This window comes from Mobula hypostoma, chromosome 12 (assembly GCF_963921235.1).
Source record: "Mobula hypostoma chromosome 12, sMobHyp1.1, whole genome shotgun sequence".
Lineage (NCBI taxonomy): Eukaryota > Metazoa > Chordata > Chondrichthyes > Myliobatiformes > Myliobatidae > Mobula > Mobula hypostoma.
This window is the reverse complement of record NC_086108.1, coordinates 7,293,433-7,319,991: the sequence shown is the minus strand read 5'-3', so window position 1 is coordinate 7,319,991 and position 26,559 is coordinate 7,293,433. Positions and strand designations below refer to the sequence as shown.

General features: G+C 44.6%; 1 protein-coding gene across 3 annotated transcripts in view; it reads left to right on the top strand.

Moving 5' to 3' along the window:
* ccdc9 (coiled-coil domain containing 9) overlaps positions 1-26,559 on the top strand; it is a 94,667-nt gene that overhangs the window by 27,940 nt on the left and 40,168 nt on the right. For all 3 annotated transcript variants that reach the window (XM_063063583.1, XM_063063582.1, XM_063063581.1), the window contains exons 7-9: positions 10,168-10,338; positions 14,034-14,221; positions 19,437-19,483. In XM_063063583.1, the coding sequence (XP_062919653.1) occupies positions 10,168-10,338; positions 14,034-14,221; positions 19,437-19,483 (406 nt within the window). The remainder of the gene's footprint in view (positions 1-10,167; positions 10,339-14,033; positions 14,222-19,436; positions 19,484-26,559) is intronic.

The following is a 26,559-nucleotide window of genomic DNA, read 5'->3' as shown; positions in this document are numbered from 1 at the left end:
TCTATGCTGACCAAGATTCCTATCTAAGCTAGTCCCATACCGGCAGATGGAACAATAAAGGCATCCGTTAGTCTTGCGAGACCTTGGGTCTGTGCCTGGAAAGTCTTCACTCTCCAGGGCGCAGGCCTGGACAAGGTTGTATGGAAGACCAGCAGTTGCCCATGTTGCAAGTCTCCCCTCTCCACGACACCGATGTTGTCCAAGGGAAGGGCATTAGGACCCATACAGCTTGACACCAGTGTCGTCGCAGAGCACTGTGTGGTTAAGTGCCTTGCTCAAGGACACAACACGCTGCCTCGGCTGGGGTTCAAGCTCACGACCTTCAGTCGACCGCTAGTCGAATGCCTTAACCACTTGACCACGTGCCCACGATGGAATACAGCGTCAGTAATTGTGTGGTCATGCACTTTGGTAGAAGAAATAAAAGCACTTTGGAATAGGGAGAAAATTCAGAAACTTGGGGTGTAGAGGGACTTGGGAGCCCTCATACAGGATTCCCTAAAGGTTAATTTGCAGGTTGAGTCAGTGTGAGAAAGGTAAATGTCATGTTAGCATTCATTTCAAGATGACTGGAATGTAAAAGCAAGGATGTAATGTTGAGACTTTATAAAAACACTGGTGAGGCCTCACTTGGAGTATTGCAAGCAGTTTTGAGCCCCTTATCTAAGAAAAGATGTGCTGATTGATATGGGATGGGGTTCAAAGGAGGTTCATGAAAATAAGGCTTGTCCTATGAGGAGCGTTTGATGGCTCTGGGCCTCTAGTCTCTGGAATTCAGAAGAATGAGGGGTGACCTCAATGAAGCCTATCAAATATTGAAAGGCCTCTATAAGGTGGATGTGGAGAGAATATTTGCTGTGGTGGTGTAGTCTAGGACCACAGCCTCATAATGGAGGGACGTCCTTTTGGAACGGAGATGAGAAGGAATTTCTTTAGCCGGAGAGCAGTGAATCTATGGAACTCATTGCCAAAGGCGGCTGTGTTGGCCAAGTCATTGGATATATTTAAGGCAAAGGTTGATAGATTCTTGGTTAGTCAGGGCATGAAGGCATACGGGGAGAAAGCAGGAGATTGGGACAAAGAGGGGGAAATGGATCAGCCACGATGAAATGGCAGAGTCAAATAGCCTAAATCTACTCTTTCCTTTATCTTATAGTCTTGTGGTCTCATTTGCCAGTGTTTGGCCCAGATCCCTCTTTAGAGGTTTAGAGTCTAAACTTTTCCTAACCATTGACCTATGCCTCCATGATATCACATGGATCATAGAAGAGAACAGCAAAGGAACTGTCCCTTCGGCCCACAATGTTGTGCTGAACCAGCTAAACATTTTTAGGATGCCATAAACTAATCCCTTCTACCTACACCATGTCTGTATCCCTCCATCTTCCTTGTATCCATGTGCCTATCTAAATGTCTCTTAAAAACCTCTAATTTGCCTCTACCACCACCCCAGGCAGCACATTCCAGGCATCCACCACACTCTGAGTGAAAAAACTTGCCCCTCACATCCTCTTTGAACCTACCCTCTCTCATTTGCAATGTGTGCCCTCTGCTATTAGACATTTCTACTCTGGGAAAAAGATATTCCATATCTGCTCTATCTGTGCCTCTCATAACCTTGTAAACCTCTATCAGATCATCCCTCAGTCTCAGCTGCTCCAGAGAAAACAACCCAAATTTTTCCAGCCTCTCATTATAGCATATACCCTCGAAGCTAGGCAGCATCCTGGTAAACCTCTTCTCCACCCTCTCTAAAGCCCCAACATCTTTCCTAAAGTGAGGCGACCAGAACTGTATGCAATATTCCCCTCATTTTCCTATCTTCCCATGAATTAAATCCCAACCTCTCTGCATCATCCAGTCTTTCGAGCCCCGGCAACATCTTCGTAAATCTCCTCCACACTCTTTCAAGCTGAGCGGCATCTTTCTCTGAGCAGGGTGACTAAAGCTGAATGTCGAGTCCCAAACGTGGCCTCACCATCGTCTTCAGCGATTCAAAGTACATTTATTATCTAAGCAGGTATGCAGAATACACCTCTGATTCAGCCTTCTGCAGGCAGCCGCGAAACAAAAACACCGTGGAACGAAACTGTGTACAACTGCAATCTGACATCTCGGTTAACGTCCTGAAAGATCATGGTTAGAGGTCAAAGTTCTTCACCACCCTGTCCACATGTGACATCATGTTCAGGGAACTGTGTACTTGTATTTCAAGGTCTCTCTGTTCTGCAACGCTCCCCATTGTGATAATCCTACCCAGATTTCTCTTCCCAAAATGCAACATCTTACACTTAACAACAGGAATTCTGCAGATGCTGGAAATTCAAGCAACATACATCAAAGTTGCTGGTGAATGCAGCAGGCCAGGCAGCATCTATAGGAAGAAGCGCAGTCGACGTTTCAGGCCGAGACCCTTCGTCAGGACTAACTGAAGGAAGAGTGAGTAAGGGATTTGAAAGAGATGGGGAGCAGTGAGAGATGGTTTCACTGAACTCCCGTCGAAGAGAGGATCTAAACTTCTTCGGTGTAGGCATCACCGGAAGAGGCTTCGCAGTAGTGAATTTAAACGCAAACAACGGGAATTCTGCAGATGCTGGAAATTCAAGCAACATACATCAAAGTTGCATCTTACACTTACCTGAATTAAACTGCATCTCCCATTCTTTGGCCCACTTTCCCAGCAGATCAAGACCTCTAATTAATCCCTGATAGCCACCTTCACTGTCCATGAAACCATCTCTTTTAATGGCCCCTGCAAATTTACTGACCATGCCTTATTGTTATGTGACAACTTTCCATGACCATGATTGCTCATGGCAAACTTTTCTACAGAAGTGGTTTGCCATTGCCGCCTTCTGGGCAGTGTCTTTACAAGGCAGGTGACTGCAGCCTTATCAATATTCTTCAGAGACTGCCTGCCTGGTTTCACATACCAGGAGTTGTGATATGCACCAGCTGCTCATACGACTTGCTCCCATGGGTTCACGTTACCCTGAATAGGGGGCTAAGCAGGTGCTACACCTTGCCCAAGGGTGACCTGCAGGCTAGCGGAGGGAAGGAGCACCTCACACCTCCACCCCGCCACCCCGATGCCTTGTACGTTCTCACTGACGTAGGTGACACATAGCAATGTTCTTGGCGCCAACTCCTGGGGAACACTACAAATCGCAGTTTCCCAATCCAAAAAAACTCAAGCTTCCTCCATCAGCCTCTGCCTCTTGCCAACAAGCCAATGTACATCCAATTAGCTCTAGCTCTTCCTGGATGCCCTCCAGTCCAACTTTACACAGCAGCCATCCTTAACCAAGTCATGCCAAGTCAAGTTTATTGTCATTTCACTATATACATGCATGTAACATATATAACCATATAATGTATATACAAACCCCATTTCCAGAAAAGTTGGGATATTTTCCAAAATGCAATAAAAACAAAAATCTGTGATATGTTAATTCATGTGAACCTTTATTTAACTGACAAAAGTACAAAGAAAAGATTTTCTATAGTTTTACTGACCAACTTAATTGTATTTTGTAAACATACACAAATTTAGAATTTGATGGCTGCAACACACTCAACAAAAGTTGGGACAGAGGCATGTTTACCATTGTGTTACATCACCTTTCCTTTTAATAACACTTTTTAATCGTTTTGGAACTGAGGATACTAGTTGTAGTAGATTTGCAATTAGAAATTTTGTTCATTCTTGCTTGATATAAGACTTCAGCTGCTCAACAGTCCGTGGTCTCTGTTGTCTGATTCTCCTCTTCATGATGCGCCATACATTTTCGATAGGAGATAGATCTGGACTGGCAGCAGGCCAGTCAAGCACACGCACTCTGTGTCTACAAAGCCACGCTGTTGTAGCCCCTGCAGAATGTGGTCTGGCATTGTCCTGCTGAAATAAGCATGGACGTCCCAGGAAGAGACGTCGCCTTGGTGGCAACATATGTCTCTAAAATCCTAATATATGCCTCAGAGTCAATGGTACCTTCACATACATGAAACTCACCCATGCCGTGGGCACTGATGCACCCCCATACCATCACAGATGCTGGCTTTTACACCTTTCACTGATAACAATCTGGATGGTCGTTTTCATCTTTGGCATGGAGAACTCGACGCCCGTTTTTTCCGAAAACTAGCTGAAATGTGGACTCATCTGACCACAGCACACGGTTCCACAGTCTTTCGGTCCATCTGAGATGAGCTCGGGCCCAGAGAACTCGCCGGCATTTCTGCATAGTGTTCATGTATGGCTTCCTCCTTGCGTAATACAGTTTCAAGTTGCATTTCTGGATGCAGCGACGGACTGTGTTGAGTGACAATGGTTTTCCGAAGTACTCCCGAGCCCAGGTGGCTATAGTTGTCACAGTAGCATGATGGTTTCTTAGGTAGTGCTGCCTGAGGGCTCGAAGATCACGCACATTCAACAGTGGTTTCCGACCTTGCCCTTTACGCACTGAGATGTCTCTGAATTCTCTGAATCTTTTCACAATATTATGTACTGTAGATGTTGAAAGACCTAAATTCTTTGCAATCTTGCATTGAGAAATGTTCCTTTTGAACTGACTAACAATTCTCTCACGAATTTTGGCACAAAGGGGTGAGCCATGACCCATCCTTGCTTGCAAAGACTGAGCCTTTGATGGACGCTACTTTTATACCCAGTCATGATACCTCACCTGCTACCAATTAGCCTGCTTAATGTGGAATCTTCCAGACCGGTGTTACTTGAATATTCTGTGCACTTTTCAATCTTATTTTAACTCTGTCCCAACTTTTGTTGAGTGTGTTGCAACCATCAAATTCTAAATTTGTGACAAAATACAATTAAGTTGGTCAGTAAAACTATTGAAAATCTTTTCTTTGTACTTTTGTCAGTTAAATAAAGGTTCACGTGAATTAACATATCACAGGTTTTTGTTTTTATTGCATTTTGGAAAATATCCCAACTTTTCTGGAAATGGGGTTTGTAGAAACAAGACAATGTTTCTTCAAACCAGGGTGTAAAGCAAAGTAGTACACATAACACAATTACTTAAATGAATCCTGCATAAATAACAAACTGAAGTGCATTAATATTAAATATTGTCAGGTACAGAACAGATTATCCAGTGACACTTTGAATGCGATGCGGCAGGGAGTTCAGAAGCCTAATGACCTGAGGAAAGAAGCTGTTTCCCATCCTAACTGTTCTTGTCTTTATGCATCGTAGTCTCCTGCCTGATGGTAGAAAGTCAACGAGAATGCTGGATGGGTGGGTGGGATCCTTGATAATACTAAGGGCCCTGTGTACACAGCACTCCTGATAAATGTCCCCAGCGGATACTAGGGAGACCCTTATGATCCTCTTGGCCATTCTTACAGGCCTTTGTAGGGACTTCCGGTCTGATGTTCTGCTGCTCCCAGACCAGATGGAGATGCAACCTGTCAGGGCGCTCTGAATGGTGCTCCTGTAACATGCAGTCAAGATGGAGGGAGGGAGAAAGTGAGGAGATGTAGAAAATGAAGCCTACATCTACCACCCTTGGGCAGGAAGGGACAATTATATTCCCAGATTGGGGTGTGTAACCTGGAGAGGCACCCCTTCCTTTTTCTTCTGGATGGTAGAGAGGGGGCCCTTGGGGACGCTGTTGGAACTCAACCCTGTCTCTTTTTGAGAAAGGTTTTGCACTTCCTCCTGAGCTCAGTCATTCTCCGTGTGAAGTCAAACCGGACCATTCCTCTTCCCACATTGCTGAGCGTGCAGTTCACTTTGTTTTGTGGTGATGGTAACAGGCCCTGCTGGCCCAAGCCTGCGCTGCCTAAATACACCCATGTGACCAATTATCCTCCTAACCTGTATATCTTTGGAATGTGGGAGGAAACCGGAGCACCTGGAGGAAATCCATGCGGCCACAGGGAGAATGTACAAACTCCTCACTGACAGTGGCAAGAATTGAACCTGTGGTCACCGGGGTCGTAACTGTGTTGAAAGGTCTCAGTCCGAAATATCGACTGTACTCTTTTCCATAGATGCCTGGCCTGCTGAATTGCTCCAGCATTTTGTGTGCGTTGCTCAGAGTTCATTTTGTGTTTTTTTTATATATAATCTTTTTTTTTAAAACCATCTTCATTTGAAGTCTGCCCCTCAGGTGAATAAATTCCATTTGCATGCCAACTCAATTATCACTTTTAAATTGATAGCCAATTCTGAATGGTGGGGATTTGTTGGGGCGCGGTATGTCCTGAAGTCTCCGAACCTATAATGGAAACCATGACTGGGTCTCTGCAGCCCTTTTTGGTGGCGGGGGGGGGGGGGTCAAAACTCCAAAGGTTCACCAATCTGAGCGAAGAGATGTTTCCTCACCTCTGCCCTAAATGTCTTGCTCTGGCCCCGTTCCTAGTCCTAAACCCCTCAGCCGTAGGAAGTGTCCCTTCTACGTCCATCCTGTAAGAATTCTGTGGATTTCAGTGAGGTCTCCTTGTCAGATTTCTCTCCTAACTTCCAAAGATTATAAATCCCGCTCTGCTCAACCTCTAATACAGAAAGCCCGTCGTCTCTGTTCCTTTATGGCAACACCTGGAGGCCCATCCAGTCTGTGCCAAGCCACTTAAAGTGCCCACTCCCATCGAAGTACACCAGGACCATACCTCTCCATATCTCTACCATCCATATACCAATCCAAACTTGTGCTGGACGCTGAAATCGAGACTGAATGTACCACTTACACTGGCAGCTCGTTCCACACTCTCATGACCCTCTGAGTGAAGAAGTTTCCCCTCATGTTTCCCATAAACTTTTCACCTTTCATCCTTAACCTATGACCTCTGGTTGTAGTCCCACCCAAACCACAGTGGAAAAAGTCTGTTTGCATTTAGCCTGTCTATACCTCTCATAATTTGTATACCTCAATCAAGCCTCCTTTTCCATCTTCTACATTCCAAGGAATAAAGTCTTAATCTATTCAATCTTTCCTTATAGCTCAGATCCTCCAGACCTGGCAACATCCTTGTGAATTTTCTCTGTACTCTTTCAATCATATTTACATCTTTCCTGTAGGTAGGTGAACAAAACTACTCACAATACTCCAAATTAGACCTCACCAATGTCTTATCAACATAACATTTCAACCTAATATCCCAAGAATATTATTTCTTAGCAAAGCAGACCAAAGATTTGAACTGAGATTCAAAATGCAGGGATGCAAAGGGACTTGGGAGTCCTTATGCAGAATACCCTAAAGGTTAATCTCCAGGTTGAGTCAGTGGTAAAGAAGGCGAATGCAATGTTGGTATTCAGTTCTAGAGGTATAGAATATAAGAGCAGAGATGCGATGTTGAAGCTCTATAAGGCACTCGTGAGACCACAGTTGGAGTATAGTGTGCAGTTTTGGGTTCCTTATTTTAGAAAGGATATACTGACATTGGAGAGGGTTCAGAGAAGATTCACAAGAATGATTCCAGGAATGAAAGGGTTAGCGTATGAGGAATGCCTGGCAGCTCTTGGGCTGTATTCCCTGGAGTTCAGGAGAATGAGGGGGGGATCTCATAGAAACATTCTGAATGTTAAAAGGCCTGAACAGATTAGATATGGCAAAGTTGATTCCCATGATAGGGGAGTCTAGGGCAAGAGGGCATGACTTCAGGATTGAAGGACTTCCATTTAGAACTGAGATGCGGAGAAATTACTTTAGTCAGAGGGTGGTAAATCTGTAGAATTTGTTACCATGAGCGGCTGTGGAGGTCAAGTCATTGGGTGTATTTAAGGCAGAGATAGATAGGTTCTTGATTAGCCAGGTCATTAAAGGGTATGGGGGAAGGCAGGGGAGTTGGGATGACTGGAAGAATTGAATCAGGATATAAAATACAGAAGACATATTTCAGTTCAGCTTGGTGTTCACTATCTGCAGGCCGTCTGATTTTATTACCTCCCCCCCCCAACTCCATTCTTCTCCCTTTGACACCCTGACTAATCAAGAATCTAACAATGTCCACTTTAAATATACCCAATCATTTGGCCTCCAAAACCATCTGTGACAGTGAGTTCTGTAGATCTCTACTTTCTGGCTAAAGAAATTCCTCCTCATTCCTGTTCCAAATGGGGTCCTTTAGCATCTGCTGGACGATGCTGAGGATGTTCTACGAGTCTGTGGTGGCCAGTGCGATCATGTTTGCTGTTGTGTGCTGGGGCAGCAGGCTGAGGGTAGCAGACACCAACAGAATCAACAAACTCATTCGTAAGGCCAGTGATGTTGTGGGGATGGAACTGGACTCTCTCACGGTGGTGTCTGAAAAGGGGATGCTGTCCAAGTTGCATGCCATCTTGGACAATGTCTCCCATCCACTATATAATGTACTGGGTGGGCACAGGAGTACATTCAGCCAGAGACTCATTTCATCGAGATGCAACACAGAGCGTCATGGGAAGTCATTCCTGCCTGTGGCCATCAAACCTTACAACTCCTCCCTTGGAGGGTCAGACACCCTGAGCCGATAGGCTGGTCCTGGACTTATTTCATAATTTACTGGCATAATTTACATATTGCTATTTTAATTATTTATGGTTCTATTACTATTTATTATTTATGGAGCAACTGTAACGAAAACCAATTTCCCCCGGGATTAATAAAGTATGACTATGACTATGAAATGGACGTCACTCTACCTTGAGGTAGTTCCCTCTGATCCTAGACTCTCACACTAAAGGAAACATCCTATCCACATCTACCCTATCTAAGCCGTTCAATATTCGATTGGTTCCAGTGAGATCCTCCACTCCCCCTCCCCTCCAGCAGGCACAGGCTCAGAGCCATCAAATGCTCTCCGTTCGTTAACCCTTTCATGGGAACTTGGGAAGTGATCAGGGGATGGGGATGCTCGGATACTGCCTATCACTTCCTGAAGGACTGTGATTGGTGTCTCCAGAGAGAGAGTGAGTGTCTTTATTAACCGACACACAGCTGTGTTTAATAAGCCCTCCTGCTGTGGAGGTGTTCCCGACTCTGCGTTGCTGTGCAGTATTTCTGTCAGATTGTCAACGGCCCTTTTTTAGATTTAATTATCTCCTGTCTTGTTTTTTCTGTTATTATCTGAAGAGAAAATAATCTTGCAGCAGTAGACCAGAGCTAGTTCTCCCCCATCAGAGATACAGTTATCTTCTTAATGGTTAGAGTTGAGGAACTTGTGTTTCTGTAATTGCTTGGCAGAGGGGAAGAAGCTGTTCCTGAATCATTGAGTGTGTGTCTTCAGGCTTCTGTACTTCCTTCCTGATGGTAGCAATGAGAAGAGGGCATGTCCTGGGTGATGGGGGTCCTTAATGATGGATGGCGCCTTTTTGAGGCATCGCTGCTTGAAGATGTTATTGGATACAACAGAGGCTAGTACCCACGATGGAGCTGACTGAGCTTACAGCTGTCTGTAGCTTATTTTGATCCTGTGTATCCCCAATCCCCATACTAGACAGTGATGCAGCCAGTTAGAACGCTCTCCATGGTACATCTAGAAATTTTCGAGTGTTTTTGGTAAGATATCAAACCTCCTGAAACTCCTAATGAAACATAGTGCAGGGGCAGAGGAGGAGGATGGCACGAGTGCAGACACACCCAGCCCTGAGATGCCACGCAAAGTCATTTGATCCCAAATAATTGGTTTATTGATCGTTACAGAATATCTCTCTGGTGCTTCCCACTCTCTCCCCATCCCTTCTCCTTTTCTCGACCGTGATTCTCCTCTCCCTGCCCCCTTCCCACTATCTGTCGACAATAGAGACCCATTTTTGTAGCAGCAGCAGTACAGTGCAATAACTAAAATTGCTACAGTACTGTGCAAAAGTCTTGGGCTAGGTATATGTGCCTAAGACTTTTGCACAGCTCTGTAGGTCAGCAATACTAACCCTGCTTCTGTTTCTGACCATTACCTGATCGTAAATTTATATTCCAAATTAATAAAGTCATGCCTCTATTTCAAAGCCATTCAGAGAAGTACATGAACAGGAGAGGCTTAGTGGGGTGGGATAGGATAGGATGGGCCAAACATGGGCAGAGAGGATTACTTCACTGGGCATTAGAGTCGATATGGATGAGTTGGATTGTAGGACCTTTTTCTAATGTTTTGAATTTTCTAGGTTATTGGATGGCTCTATTTCAATGAACTAAAAAATGGACCCAAATTCTTGTTTTCAAGGATGGCACTGGGGAGAGAAACCCCATGCGGAACTTCCTGGATGACCCGCGACGTCTGGGCTCCCTTCCCGACGGCGACAGGAAGGACGGCAGCCGCCGACACGTGCGCAACTGGGGCGGGCCCGACTTCGACAAAGTGAAGACCGGGCTTGACCGTGGCAAGGACCAACGGGTAAGGCTTGGGGTTGACTTGGCCTGTCCACCGTCCGTGGCTTTGAAATGCAGGCATGAATTTATAAATTTGGAATATAAGTTCCCAGTTATGCCCAACAGGTGGGAAGAACCGTTCTGAGCACAGCTCCGTGTTGTCCCATCCCTCATGAGAAGTACTGCCCTTTTGCTGTAGATAAGTCAGAGCACCTTCAATATACTGGGTGGATTTAAAGAGGTCTGTGAGGCGGGAGGATGTGAAATGCTAAGATCTGGAATGAAAAAAAAATACTAAAATTCACAGATTTCTGAAATAGGGCCTAGAAGCAGGGGTTCCCAACCTTTTTTATGCCTCGGAGCCTTACCATCAACCGAGGGATCTGTGGACCACAGGTTGGGAGCACTGGCTGAGTGCATTTGTTGTAGAAAATCTCACAGCATTAAATAAAGGAATGTTTGCTTTCATAGTTATGTTTCAGAATCAGGATCAGGTTTAATATCACCAGCATATATCATGAAATTTGTTGTCTTTGTGGCAGCAGTACATTGCAATACATAACAGGAAAAAACTGTGAATTACTGTACATTGAATAGTTACATTAAATAAGTAGTGCAAAAATAGAAATAAAAGTAGTGAGGTAGTGTCATGGGCTCAATATCTATTCAGAAATCAGATAGCAGAGGGGAAGAAGCTGTTCCTGAGTTGTTGCGTGTGTGATTTCAGGCTCCTGTACCTCCTTCCTGACGGTGGCAATCGGAGAGGCTGTGTCCTGGGTGATGTAGGTCCTTAGTGATAGATGCTGCCTTTTTCAGGCATCGCTCCTTAAAGATGACCTGGATACCACGGAGGCTGGTGCACTTGATGGAGATGACTAAGTTCACAATTCTCTGCAGCTTACTTCGATCCTGTGCAGTGGCCCCACTTCCCATACCTGACGGTGATGCAGTCAGTCAGAATGCTCTCCACGGTACATCTGCAGAAATTTGCGAGTGTCTTTGGTGACAAACCAAGTCTCCTCGAACTCCCAATGAAATATAGCCATGGTTATGCTTTCTTTGTAGCTGCATAGTATGTTGGGTCCAGGTTGATCCTCAGAGATCTTGACACCCAGGAACTTGAAATTGCTCACTCTTTCCACTTCTGATCCTTCTGAGCACTTGTGAGTGTTCCCTCATCTTACCCTTCTGAAGTCCACAATCAGTTCTTTAGCCTTACTGACATTGAGTGCAAGGTTGTTGTTGGGACACCACTCAACTAGCTGATATATCTTGCTTCTGTACGCCCATGCCCAGAATCCAAATGAGATTCTTTTCTAGAGTAGCGTGTCTTTCAACTTGAGGCTGATACATTAGGGACTTTTAGTTCAAGTTTATTGTCATTAAACCATTGACATGTATTGTTCCATTGGGGCCAAGGTGCAGAACAGCACGTAAAAGTCACACAGTTATGATCTAGCACATAGTCACTGCAGCAGCCAGTTCTAACCAACCGGAGATGCTGTTGACCCCCCATAGATTTCTTATACTTGTCAGACGTGCCCTCGACTCCAGTAATGATTGTTCTAAAAGTCGGAGATATGTATTCGATCCTTTATTAGCAATTAGTAAACGTTACGTGCAATTGAGTGGCCAACAAAAGATGCAACATCCGTCAGTCCCCAGCTGCAAACTGCACAAAGCCAAGCACGAATACGTAACTTATTCCCTTCGCTATGACCAAGTCCCACTCGTGACTATTTACAATAATAAACGCACATCACAGAATGCAATGCAAAGAGAGAACAGATACTTGGCTCCGACAGTCACAAAATAATATTTGCACAAGTCCCCTGAGTAGTATGGCCTGGAGACTGACTGGTTGACATACATTGTGAGGTGCACGTTTATGTATGTTACCGGCACTATAACAAAGTCACTGGAGAGACACTGAAGCTAATGGATATACAAGTGTTTTATTCAACAAAAACGAGCAACAGGCATCATATTGAGACACTCTTGGAAGAAAAGGCCTCCTGACCCAATATTATATGACATTTTTATGTGCTCTAGATTAAAGCTAACAGCAGGACAATTCCAGAGTCACAATGTATCTACAATGCTTCCTTTGAATTACATATGCTTTCACATTCCAGACACCCAGTATGAATGTTAATCAGCATTGTCTGGTGTGCAATTAACTCTGTTTGGTGTTTCGGAGATGGTATGGGAGTACACTGATCTGGATGTTCGGTATTTCTGGGGTAGTATCGGGGTACACTGTGATCTAGGTGTATGGTGTTATGGTGTTTCCAGGAATGTATTGGGGTACACTGTGATCTGGGTGTTTGGTGTTTCTGGGATGGTATCGGGGTACACTGTGAACTAGGTGTTTGGTATCTTGGAGATGGTACTGGAATACACTGTGATCAGGGTGCTGTATGTTTGTCAAAGAAAATGAACTGAGAAGATGAGCTGAGGCTGTGGGCCTATTATGGCTTCGTGTCTTATGGACAACCAGCATTCGTTCTGAAGGCTGTTTGCTCGCTTTTATTGATTGCATGATTTGTGTGTTTTTTCTTTCTCTGCACATTGGATCTTGTTTTTTTTTGAGTGAGTTCTTTCGGGTTTCCTTGTTTTGTGGCTGCCTGTAAGCAGACAAATCTCAAGTCTATATTATATGTAAATACTTCCATAATAATACTTTGAGATTCATAAAGAGCAATTTTTCAATAAAAGGCACCGTTCTCAAGAAAGATCTGATTATGAGGAAGGTTCAGTAAAGTACAGTTTACTCCACTAACCAGCCAGGCTTAAAGGCCTAAGCAATAGATGTCATAGAAATATCCAGCTCAGAAACAGGTCCTTCGGCCCATCTAGTCTAGTCTATAGGGAGATGTAGGGCAGCTTAGAACTTTGTTCATTGGAGTGAAGAATTACCCCTCTCATGTTTCCCTTAAACGTTTCACATTTCATCTTAACACATGACCTTTATTTCTAGTTTCACCTAACCTCTGTGTGGCGGTGGGGAGGGGGGGAACCTTCCATTTACCTGTCGAAACGCATCATAATTTTGTGTACTTCTGTCAAATTTCTGCTCATTCTGCTATGTTCTAATGGTAGTCTACAGAGTTCAAAGTAAGATTCATTCCACAAACCGTTTGTAAATGTTCATGGATATCACCATATCCAACCCTGGGATTCATTTTCCTGCAGGCATACTCAACAAATCTATAGAATAGTAACTATAACAGGATGAATGAAAGATCTAGCAGAGTGCAGAAGACAACAAATTGTGCAAATGCAAATATAAATAAATAGCAATAAGTAATGAGAACATGAGATAATGAGATAAAGAATCCTTAAAGTGAGATCATTGGTTGTGGGAATATCTCAATGATGGGGCAAGTGAGTGTAGTTATCACCTTTTATTCAAGAGCCTGACGTTTGAGGGGTAGTAACTGTTCTTGATCCTGGTGGTGTGAGTCCTGAGGCTCTTGTACCTTCTACCTGATGGCAGCAGTGAGAAGAGAGCATGGCCTGGGTGGTGGGGATCTCTGGTGATGGATGCTGCTTTCTTACGACAGGGTTTCATGTAGATGTGCTCAGTGGTTGGGAGGGCTTTACCCGTGATGTAGTGATGGCACAAATGACGCATTTCGCTGGAGGTTTCAATATGCTGTGCATGTGACAAAGAAAGCTAATTTTGGTTTGAACTGTGGTGTGATGTTCCCTTCTCAGGGCAGGCACTCTGGTGCCAAGGACCATAGCAGGGTGGACATGACCCTCTCCATGACCGGACGGGAGAGAGCGGAGTATATGCGCTGGAAGAAGGAACGAGAACAGATTGACCAGGAGAGGTTGGCTCGGCATCGCAACGCTACGGGGCAGTGGAGACGCGAGTGGGACGCTGAGAAGACAGAATCTATGTATGTTTGTTTTTGCTTTGTGGTGGGGTGGTGAGTGCCCATACTTTCGAGGGTCCAGAGGAGATTCATGAGAATGATCCATGACTCTGGGCCTGGCAGTGGAGTTTAGAAGAATGAGGAGGGAGTCTGATAGAAACCTACCAAATATTGAAAGGTGTAGATAGAGTGGATATGGAATGGATGATTCCAGTAGTGGGAGAGTGTAGGACCAGAGAACACAGCCTCAGGATAAAGGGAACAGAGATGAAGAGGAACTTTTAGACAGAGGGTGATGAATCTGTGAAAGTTGTTACCACACCTGTGGAGGCCAAGTCATTGGGAGTTTCTGAGGTGGCGATCAATAGGATTGGTTAAGGGGAGAATGGGATTGAGTGGGGGAAACAATCAGGAACGATTGAATGGTGGATCAGACTCAATGGGACAAATGCCATAATTCTGCTTCTATCTGTTACGCTCCTATGATCCTGAATAGGTTCGGCTAATCCCTCTGTTCCTGGAGAAGCAAGGGGAGGACATTCGGTGCAGAAATCATGCTACTGGGTGAGGCAGAGCAGGTTAGAAATAGGAGTTCCGGGGGTGAAATCAGAATCAAAATCATCAAAATCAGGTTTAATGTCACTGGTATGTATATATATATATATATGACATGCCCTCTTCTCATTGCTACCATCAGGGAGGAGGTACAGGAGCCTGAAGGCACACACTCAACAAATATATATATATTGTTGAGTGTGTGCCTTCAGGCTCCTGTACCTCCTCCCTGATGGTAGCAATGAGAAGAGGGCATGTCCTGGGTGATGGGGGGGTCCTTAATGATAGACGCCACCTTTTTGAGGCATCGCTCCTTGAAACTGTCTTGGATACTTTGGAGGAGAAAATTTTCCTTGTGACACAAAGCTGCTAAGCAGCTGAGTCTGAGGTGCGAGTGGGTGCCAATATGTATTAACTTTTTGGTGTCAAACCAGCATGAATTTTCACACCATCTTAATCCCTCAGACATTTTATTCACACCTTCCAGGAGCGACAGCTGTTGTACTCTGCCGTGCTCTCCAGTTCTCGGCTGTCGCATTGCAAACATTTTTATTTTGCCTATCCCCAAATATTAAAATAAAATAAAATTTGGAATAGTTTATTTTCCCCAGTTTCTAGCTCCTCGGCTTTATACCAGATAGGATTCTAACACCAGTTGTCAAGACCCAGGTACATGCTAAGCAGGAGGGGGAGTGGGGATGCGTTGTGTTAGACCGTAAGACAAAGGAGCAGAATTAGGCCATTCGGCCCATTGAGTCTGCTCCGCCATTCCATCATGGCTGATTTATTATTCCTCCCAACCCCATTCTCCTTGTAACTTTTGACACCCTGACTAATCAAGATAAGGTGGCGGGGTGGAGCTAAGTGAGCAAGGTGATTAAACTATTAGTTTAGCCTCTATATTGTTTTCTGCCAGTGAGTGTGAAAACCAGTGGTTTCCAACAGCAAAACAAATCCCAGTTCTCCCTCCCTCCCTCCCTCCCTCCCTCCCTCCCACCCTCCCACCCACCCGTGCACGTACACAGTCCTCTAGCCCGAGAACAGGCTGTCTCCTTGGCCTCCTGCTGCAGTGGATTCCCAAATGTTAGGTCTTCAGCTTTGGCTGGGGATGGAGCTCAGGTTTTTAAAGACCCAATGATAATGAAGAAGTGGATGTTCATTGCAAAGTCAGGGTGGTGCGCAAGTTGGAAGGGCTTTGTACTGCTCCCGCAGCCCCGATGAGAGGCGCCTGGTGTTGGTATCCTCTTCAGCTGAAGAGGATACCAACACCAGGTGCTGAAGTCTCAGTGTCAGGATGGTGGATATGGTGTGAGCAAGCCATGGTTAATATCCTGCCCTCCAGTTATTTGCCAGCAAACTTCCTCCTCTCCAACTGATTCAGCCAAAAATCAACAGTGCAGTTTATTGCTGTTTGACCGTTTCTCCTTCAGCACCAGTGAGCGGTCTGGTTAATTACTTGGCTGTTATAAGGGGCTGTCATTATGCTTAACATAGGGCATAGAACGGTACAGCCAGCCCACAACATTTTGCAAACCTAGCTAAAAAGTAAATCAAAGCACCCAAACACTAATCCCTCCTACATACACCATATCCATATCCCTCCATCCTCCTTATATCTATGTTCCAAACGTCTCTTAAAAGCCTCTAATGTATTTGTTTCTACCACTATACCAGGCAGGGCATTCCAGGCATTCCACTCTCTGAGTAAAACGCTTACCCCTCACATCCCCTTTGAACCTCCCCCCCTCACCTTCAATGCATGCCCTCTGGTATTAGACATTTCAACGCTCTGGATACTCTCTGTCCACTCTGTCTATGCTTCTCATAATCGTATAAACCTCTATTGGATCTCCCCTTAGTCTCTGGTGCTCCAGAGAAAACAACCCAAGTTTATCCGGCCTCTCATGATGGCACATGCTCTCTAAACCAGGCAGCATCCTGGTGAACCTCTCCTGCACCCTCTCCAAAGCCTCAACATCCTTCCTATAGTGGGGCAACCAGGACTGTATGCAATACTACAGATGTGGCCAAACCAAAGTCAACATTAGTTTTGGAGCAGTGCTGAGTAGACATTAAAGTTTGTGCATGAAGTTCATGTTCCCTGTAATCTCTGTCTGCTGACCGTAATGCTAATTACCTGAATCCCATTTGCCCGCAGTAAGCCCATACACCTCAACTCATTTCCTATCCTAAAGCCTTTTAAACATTGAATTTGCCTCTACCACCTCCTCAGGCAGCTCGTTTCAGACATTCATCACCCTCTGTGTGGGGGTGAAAAAGAACTTTAAATTTCTCCCCTCTCACCTTCAAAGTAAATTTATTATCAAAGTCCGTATGTCTCACCATATGCTACCTTGAGGTTCATTTTCTTGCAGGCATTCATACTAGGACAAAAAGTACAATAGGATCAGTGTAAAGCTACTCACAAAGATTGACAAACAACCAATGACAAAAGACAAAAGATTCAAAGTACGTTTATTATTAAAGTATGTGCTCAGTATAGAATCCTGAAATTCATCTTCCCCACAGACAGCCACGAAACAACGAAACATCATGGCGTACATTCAAAGGAAAACATCAAACCTCCCCCCCGCACAAAAAAAATTGTACATACAGCTACCCAAAAAAAGCCAGAAACACAAAATATAAAACACAAAATTAAAAGGAGTCCAGCCATATTCAGTTCAGCTCAGTGTTCCTTATCTGCAGTCCGCCCCAACTCAGAATCGCCCAAAATAGCAACAAAAAAAAGGAGCAATCAGGAACTCATCGTAACGTGAACTAAAGTAACAATAAATAAAAGTAAAATTATAAACAAATAAATAATACTGAGACCATAAGTTGTAGAGTTCTTGAAAGTGAGTCCATAGGTTATTGAATCAGATTAGTGGTGAGTGAAGTTATCCACACTGGTTCAGGAGCCTGATGGTTGTGGGGTAATAACTGTTCCTGAACCTGGTGGTGTGGGACCTGAGGCTCATTGTGGGGAGTGAAGTTATCCACACTGGTTCAGGAGCCTGATGGTTGTGGGGTAATAACTGTTCCTGAACCTGGTGGTGTGGGACCTGAGGCTCATTGTGGTGAGTGAAGTTATCCACACTGGTTCAGGAGCCTGATGGTTGTGGGGTAATAACTGTTCCTGAACCTGGTGGTGTGGGACCTGAGGCTCATTGTGGTGAGTGAAGTTATCCACACTGGTTCAAGAGTCTGATGGTTGTGGGGTAATAGCTGTTCCTGAACCTGGTGGTGTGGGACCTGAGGCTCATTGTGGTGAGTGAAGTTATCCACACTGGTTCAGGAGCCTGATGGTTGTGGGGTAATAACTGTTCCTGAACCTGGTGGTGTGGGACCTGAGGCTCATTGTGGGGAGTGAAGTTATCCACACTGGTTCAGGAGCCTGATGGTTGTGGGGTAATAACTGTTCCTGAACCTGGTGGTGTGGGACCTGAGGCTCATTGTGGTGAGTGAAGTTATCCACACTGGTTCAAGAGTCTGATGGTTGTGGGGTAATAGCTGTTCCTGAACCTGGTGGTGTGGGACCTGAGGCTCATTGTGGTGAGTGAAGTTATCCACACTGGTTCAGGAGCCTGATGGTTGTGGGGTAATAACTGTTCCTGAACCTGGTGGTGTGGGACCTGAGGCTCATTGTGGGGAGTGAAGTTATCCACACTGGTTCAGGAGTCTGATGGTTGAGGGGTAATAACTGTTCCTGAACCTGGTGGTGTGGGACCTGAGGCTCATTGTGGTGAGTGAAGTTATCCACACTGGTTCAGGAGCCTGATGGTTGTGGGGTAATAACTGTTCCTGAACCTGGTGGTGTGGGACCTGAGGCTCATTGTGGTGAGTGAAGTTATCCACACTGGTTCAGGAGCCTGATGGTTGTGGGGTAATAACTGTTCCTGAACCTGGTGGTGTGGGACCTGAGGCTCATTGTGGGGAGTGAAGTTATCCACACTGGTTCAGGAGCCTGATGGTTGTGGGGTAATAACTCTTGTAACTCCAGTCCAATGGTGGTAGTGAGAAGAGAGCATGAACTGGAAGGTCGGGGTCCTTGATGATAGATGCTGCTTTCTGGTGGCAGTGCTGCATGTAGATGTGTGCTTAGTGGTGGGTAGGGCTTTGCCTGTGATGGACTGGGAGCAGGGAGTGTGGAAAGAAATTTGCCTCTAGTCACTTAGAGCCAAACTTATGTAAGAAGAAACCCCTACTAACTGTGATTGGGGTGGGGTGGCTCTAACCAGTAGTTGTAGTTATTTATTATTTACTTAGTTATCTGGATAGGTGGATGTTTTTTCATGGATAGACAGGCATTCGGAAAGACAGGCGTTTGATAGATAGATGATTGAGCAGAATTAGCCCTTTGAGTCATGCCACCCAGCAATCCCACAATTTAACCCTAGCCTAATCATGGGATAATTTACAATAACCAATTAACCTACCAACTGGTAGATGTCTGGACTGTGGAAAGAAACTGGAGCACCCAGAGGAAACCCACGTAATTACGGGGAGAACGTACCAACTGCTTGTAGGTAGTGGTGAGAATTGAACTCGGGTCATCTGTACTGTAAAACGTTGTGCTGACCATCACGCTAACGTGTCGCCTCATTAACTTCGGCAACTGAAGATGAATTCTTCCCTTAATGAGAGTTTAGTCTAATTTTTTTTTGTTTTTGCATATCTCCAGGTTCAAGGTTCAAGGTTCACATCCTGTTGAAAAAAGCAGTACTAGAGGTGAGTACTGAAATGAATTTACAAACTAATTTGGTGGATTTATAGCAGTTGATGTGTGCATAAATTTTAGTAAGGTCTCCCATGGTAGGTTTATTCAGAATATCAGGAGAAATGGGATCCAGGAAAAATTGGCTATGTGGATTGACTTGCCCACAAAAGACAGTGGGTGTCAGGGTGGAGCTATGTCTCTCCCAAAGAGGTGTAACGTGCTCTTTCCCTCTGCTAGCCTGTAAGTCACTCTCCAGCAAGGTGCAGCACCTGCTTAGCCCAGCCCTCCAGTCAGGGTCACGTGAAGCTGTGGAGCAGAACAAGGCAGTGGCAAATCATTTCTGCAGAAGCATTTGCTGAGAACAATCACAGTCGAGACCATCATATGATACGGCACACGATGAACGAATGAACAGAAGGCAGAGAGTGTTAGTAGATGGAGTGTATTCTGTCTGGAAGTCTTTAACTAGTGATGTTCTACAGGGATTTGTCCTGGGACCCCTGCTCTTTCTTTGCTTTTATAAATGGCTTGGATGGGGAAGTGGAAGAATGGATTACTAAGTTTACAGATGACGGGAAGGTTGGTGGTGTTTTGGATGATGTAGAACGTTGTCATAGATTACAGTGGGACATTGATAGGATGCAGAGCTGGGCTGAGAAGTGGCAGATGGAGTTCAATCCAGAGAAGTGTGAAGTGATACACTTGGGCAGGTCAAATTTGAAGGCAGAATGCAAGGTTAATGGAGGATCAGAGGGATATTTCGGGTTCACGTCCATAGATCCCTCAACGTTGCCGTGCAAGTTGAGGCGGTTAAGAAGGAGGTTGGTCTTCATATCTGGGGGATTGAGTTCAAGAGCCATGAAATAATATTGCAGTTTTGTAAAACTGGTTAGACCACTCTTGTGTTCAGTTCTGGCTATCTCACTATAGGAAGGATGTGGAAGCATTAGAGAGGGTGAAGAGGAGATTTGCCAGGATGCTGCCTGGTTTGGAGAGCGTGTCTTGGGGTAGGTTGAGCAAACTAGGGCTTTTGTCTCTACAGCGATGGAGGATGAGAGGTAACTTGATAGAGGTGTACAAGATGATAAGAGGCATAGATTGAGTGGACAGCCAGAGACTTTTTCCCAGGGTGGAGATGGCTAATATGAGGGATCATTTTAAGGTGTTGGGAGGAAAACTTGGGGAGAATGTCAGTGGTAGGTATTTTACAGAGAGTGATGGGCTCATGAAACACGATGCCAAGAGTATTGGTAGAGGCAGATCATTAAGGATGTATTAAAAAAAAACCCTTACACGATTGAAAGTTTGGGGGTGTCAGGCTGGAGGAGAGGTACAGGCTGAAGTGACCTACAAAGGGGTGTAAGTTTAAGGTGATTGGGGGAAAATCTACCGGGGTGTCAGAAGTATTTGTTTAAACACAGAGGCAGATACATGAGGGACATTTAAGAGAAGCTTAGATCAGCACATGGGTAATAGAAAAACGGGGGGGGGGTGCAATGTGGGAGGGAAGGGTCAGATTGATTTTAGAGTGGGCTAAAGGGTCATCACAACATTGTGGGCCAAAGGGCTGTACACTGCTGAACTCTTGTATGTTCTAAGTAGAGACGTCTGATATTTGCGGCAAAATGTAGTTTGATGGTGTGGGGGGGGGTGGGGGTGGGTTACAAGTACATGGATCCAGAAATGCTTGATTCATACCAGTTTTCCTAAGCCACATAGATTGGGATTGTTAATAATTGTTGTCTGTAACTTCTGAATGATAAAACTAAACAGAAGATCGTTACCACATTACCATTTTAGGATCTGTGGTTTGAAGGTTATTAATTCTGTGCAGCAAATCTCTCCCAAAGAATATCTCGCTCTTAAATCCGCCATGGGATTTGAATGGCATTTTTTTTATACCTCATCTGCGCTGGATTCTGTTGAAGACCTTGCCTCTTCCGTAATCTGCTATAGATCCATCCCATCAGGCCCTTAACCTTAGTGTTCTTAAATCCAGCACCACCATCTCCTTATGTCAGCTCCCCAATCTCACTTTCCTCCATGTCCTTCTCATTGGTGACACCAATGTAAGGTGCTCATTCATTATATCTTCCCTCTGGGTCCACGCATAAATCCCCGCCTTTGTCCTTGAGTGACCCCACCCTCTCGTTTTAAATGTATGTGTAAAATTCCTCTTATTTCTCTTTAATCCTACTCAACACAAACAGCACAGTGTCGGGGCAGTAGGTGTGATGCTATTACAGTGCCAGTGACCTGGGTTCAGTTCACGCTGCTGTCTGTAAGGAGTTTGAATGTTCTCACCGTGTCCGCACGTGTTTCCCCTGAATGCTGCGGTTTCCTCCCACATTCCAAAGGTGTCTGGATCTGTAGGTTAATTGTTCACAAGGGTGTAAATTGGCGGACCAGGCTGGTTGGGCAGGAAGGGCCTGTTACTGACCTATACCTCTAAATTAAATATAAAATTAATAAAATTTCTTGGCCGCCTTGATTTGCTGTTGAAGTTCTTTCCTGTTTCCTTTATATTCCTCAAAGACCCTGTCTGATCTCGGCTTCCTACACTTTCTCTCTAACTAAATTTGTCACATCTCTCATTATCATCCTTGCCATCCTGTTGGAACAGGGAACAGTACAACACAGGAACGGACCCTTATGCCCACACAGTTGCTGAACCAATTAAATAAAGTCATCAAATGGCCAACTAAACCAATCTCTTCTGCCTTCCATTTTTCTCATATTCATGGTTGGCTAATCTAAGTGCCTCTAATGTTTATGTCTCTACCACCGCCCCAGGCAGTGCATTCAGGTACCCACCACTCAGTGTTTGTATTTTTAAAAAATGTGCCTCGCCTCTCCTTTGAAATTGCCTCCTCTTACCTTAAACTGGAGGTTCCCAAACTTTTTTATGTCATGAACCTCTACCTTTAACCGGGGTAGAGGGGGGTCAGTTGACCCCATGTTGGGAACCTCTGCCTCCTGGCATTAGATATTTTGACTCTTGCAAAAAAAAAATGTCTAATGTATCTATGCCTCTCATAATTTTATAAACCTCTATCAGATTTACCCTTAGTCTCTGCCGCTCCAGAGAAAACAACCCAAGTTTATCCAGCCTCTCATGATAGCACAAGCCCTCAAATCCGGGCAGTATCCTGGTAAACTTCCTCAGCACCTTCTCCAAAGCCTCAAAGTTCTTATAGTGGGGCGACCAGAACAATGTGCAATACTCCAGATGCAGCCTAACCAGAGTTTTATAAAGCTGCAACGTAACTTCCTGACTTTTGAACTCAATGTCTTTCCTAATGAAAACAAGCATGCTATAAGCCTTCTGAGCCACCCTATCAACTTGTGTAGCCACAGTTTTTTCTCATGCTTCCCCACAGGCGCAGGTTGATCCAGAATTCTGACCAGCCAGCTGTTAATCCCCATGTCAGGTCTGGACTTGCCCAACAACAGCAGCTCCCGGTCTACTCTTCCCAGCTCCTGCCTAATACTTTTGGAATTCCCATCTGTCCCCCACTGCCACATTTCCTCTCTCCCCCCCGCCCCCCCCCCCAGACCGCTGCCATTATCAAATGAATTGTGACTCTCCCAGAGACACTTTTCCAATGAATTGGGAAGGTCACAAAGGTGTGAAAGACCTTAAAATGTCAGCTGGAACTGAGAAATATACCCAATGGCTACTTTATCACCTGCCTCCTGTACCTGATAAAGTGGCCACTGAGTGCGTGCTCATGGTCTTCTGCTGCTGTAGCCCATCCACTTCAAGGTTCAACATGTTTTCCCTTGGGGAAATGCTCTTCTGCACACTACTGTTGTAATGCATGGCTATTTGAGTTACTGTCACCCTCCTGTCAGCTTGAACCAGTCTGACCATTCTTCTCTAACCTCTCATCAACAAGGCATTTTCTCCCTCAAAACTGTTGTTCACTGGATGCTTTTTTGTTCTTCACATCATTCTCTGTGAACACTAGATCAGAGGCTCCCATTCTTTTTTTTATGTCTTGGACCCCTATCATTAACCGAAGGGTTCTTGGGCCACGGGTTGGGAACCCCTGCTCTGGAACCCCTGTTGTGCATGAAAATCCCAGGAAATCTGGGATTTGTGCAGTCTTTGAGATACTCAAGCCACCCCATCTGGCACCGGCAATCATTGTACAGTCAAAGTCACTGAGATCACATTTCTTCCCCATAATGAAGTTTGGTCTGAAAAACAAATGAACCTCTTGACTGTGCCTGCATGCTTTTATGCATTGATTTGCTGCCACATGATTGTCCGATTAAATATTTGCATTAACGAGCAGGTGTACAAGTGTACCAAGTAAAGCGGCCACTGAGTGTAAGCTGAAAAGCTGTTTCATGATGTGTCGTTAAAGCTAAGCTCCAAGCTGAGTGATATTCAGCCTGAAAAGTTAATTATTCTTCAAAGAAAGTTATTTCACATTTGTAACTAGTGTCTGTGTTTAGTCAGAAGTTTACCCTCACTCTCTCTCCTACACTAAGTAATCAAAATTAAGGAGGACTAGACAACGGGGTGACCCGTTGGGGCACCCTTTGAGAAGTGCAGTCTGATGTGACCAGAATGAACATTAAATTTTCCTGAATGCTATTGGTATCACTTTGCTTTGGAAATTGAAGAAGAAAACCTCAGGTTATTGAAGAAGAACGACGCGTAGCAAGGCAAATATAGCTCCTCGTTTAACGAAGGACACTTTTGATGGCATCATTTCTGGTTGATCTGCCAGCTTTGTGCCTCTCGTTATTCTGGAGACATGCAGTCTTTTCATCCACCATTTCTTCATCTCTTCTGCTGTTTATTCTTTGTCTCTGATCTTGCAGATGTACATTTCTCTGCTCCTTTGTCTCTTCCTCTCTCCTCCTCCTGTGCCTGTTTTTGTCATTCTGGAGACATGCAGCCCTTTCATCCCCTGTCTCTTTATCTCTTCTATTTGTTGTTTGTCTCTGATCCTGGAGACTTGCATTTCTCAGCTCCTTTGTCTCTTCATCTCTCCTTCTATGCCAGTTGTTGTCATTTTGGAGACGTGCATGCCTCTCCTCCTCTGTCTCTTTTTCTCTCATTTTTTTTTGTCCTGACTCTTCGATCCTGGAGTCATGCAGCCCTGGCCTCATCCGATTCTTGTTCTCTCCCTCTCCTTGCCGCTTCCTGACAACATTTGGCATCATTTCTTGACCATAAAGTTGCCCTTCTCTTTTCACACAGCATAATTAGGCTGACCATATTTTTTTTTTACCCTAATGCTGGATAGAAGATACAAGCAGTAACACCAAAGCCTCCAGGATGCTGATTATTCTTGATGATGTGGTTGGCACTCTCCTAAATGGACGTGATATACTCACCTCTGTCCTTTGACTGCAGTAAAGGGTTTGATGGGTGTCTCAAAGTACGTCATTACAATAAGATTTAAAGTACGTCATTACAATAAGATTTAAAGTACGTCATTACAATAAGATTTAATTATCTCTTATTGATGGGTCTCAGTTTGATCTGTCCCAATCCTGCACATGCTGATGGTGATTAGCAGAATGTGACCGCTCGAAATAGAGCTGCCCTGCCCTTTTGCTGCTGTTGGTGTTGCTGCTGTGAGCATTGTGAGTCATTTCTGAGGTTGGCCATGTGCATGGGTCATGGTGAGGCGTCGCGGTTTCCATCATGGCTGACTTCGGCTCTCGGGTGAAAGCGGGGCTGTTGATTTTAGCGAGTGAGCAACTTTATAAGAATATATAACCCTGAACTTTGCCTGCATACTGTAAGTTAGCGCATTTTAAGTCGATTTAGCCAAAAATAGTGCCGCTGTAATGCACTGTCTGCGCTAATTGGAGGTCACAAACAGACAAACAGAGCATAAGAGTTTTAGTAGTATATAGATTTAAAGATTATCTTCTTTCTGTGTTAGATCTCTGTTTAATTTCTGATCCTTGGTGTTCTTCCAGGAGTCAAGACTGACGAGCAATCCTAATTCCAATATTTCAGTTTATTTAGAGTACAAACAAACATACAAATACGAAGCAAACTAAATAAAGAGCTGAGAAACAATGTTAAGAGGGGAATAATGCTAAGGGGTTTAGGACAAAGAAATAAATGATGGCACTTCTGAAAAATCCATCACTTTTATAGATAAGATGAAGGAACTTCCTTAGATAGAGATAAACTAGTTAATAGGCTACATAATTAAAACAATTACATCACAAGTGTTGCCATATTTCTGGTACCAACATAGCATACCCACAACTTATTAACCCTAACCCATCTGTCTTTGGAATGTGGGAGGATACCCACAGTCACAGAGAGAATGTACAGAGACAGTAGCAGCGGGAATTGAACCCTCATCAGAGGTTGCTGGCATGGTAAAGCGTTACACTACCCGCTATGCTACTATTTTTGGTGTGTGGAGTTACTCTCCAGTCTAGGCAATTTACTTGCAAGTGTTTCGTCACCATACAAGGAGACGTTGACAGTGTGTTGTTGGTTGTGGTGTAGATAGCACGCTGATGTTGTCGTCTTGCATCGGAACAAAAGGGGACTGAGGAAAGTGAGGTTCCCTCTCCCATCTTAACTGCATCTCATTGGAGCACCATTGAGAGCGTCTCCATCTGGTACGGGAGCAGCATAAAAGGACTGGGTGAACAGCCAAGGGGATCATAGGGCTCTCCCTGCCATCTATCGAGGACATTTATCAGGAGCACTGCATATCCTTAGTATTATCAAGGATCCCACCCATCCATCCAGTATCTTCTTTGACTTTCTACCATCAGGCAGGAGACTCCGATGCATAAAGACAAGAACGGTCAGGAGGGGAAACAGCTTCTTTGTTTAGGCTGTTAGGCTTCTGAGCTCCCTGCCACATCGCATTCAAAGTGTCTCTGGTTAATCTGTTCCGTACCCTACGATATTGTTTCATTTATGCCCTTTATGTGTATTTATACGTAATCGATCCGTAGATTTGATCCTTACTTTCCTAAGTTACTGTGTGTTATGTGTACTACTGTGCTATACACCCTGGTCTGGAGAAACATCGTTTCATTTGATGGTATGCATGTATATAGTTAAATGACAATAGACTCGACTTCT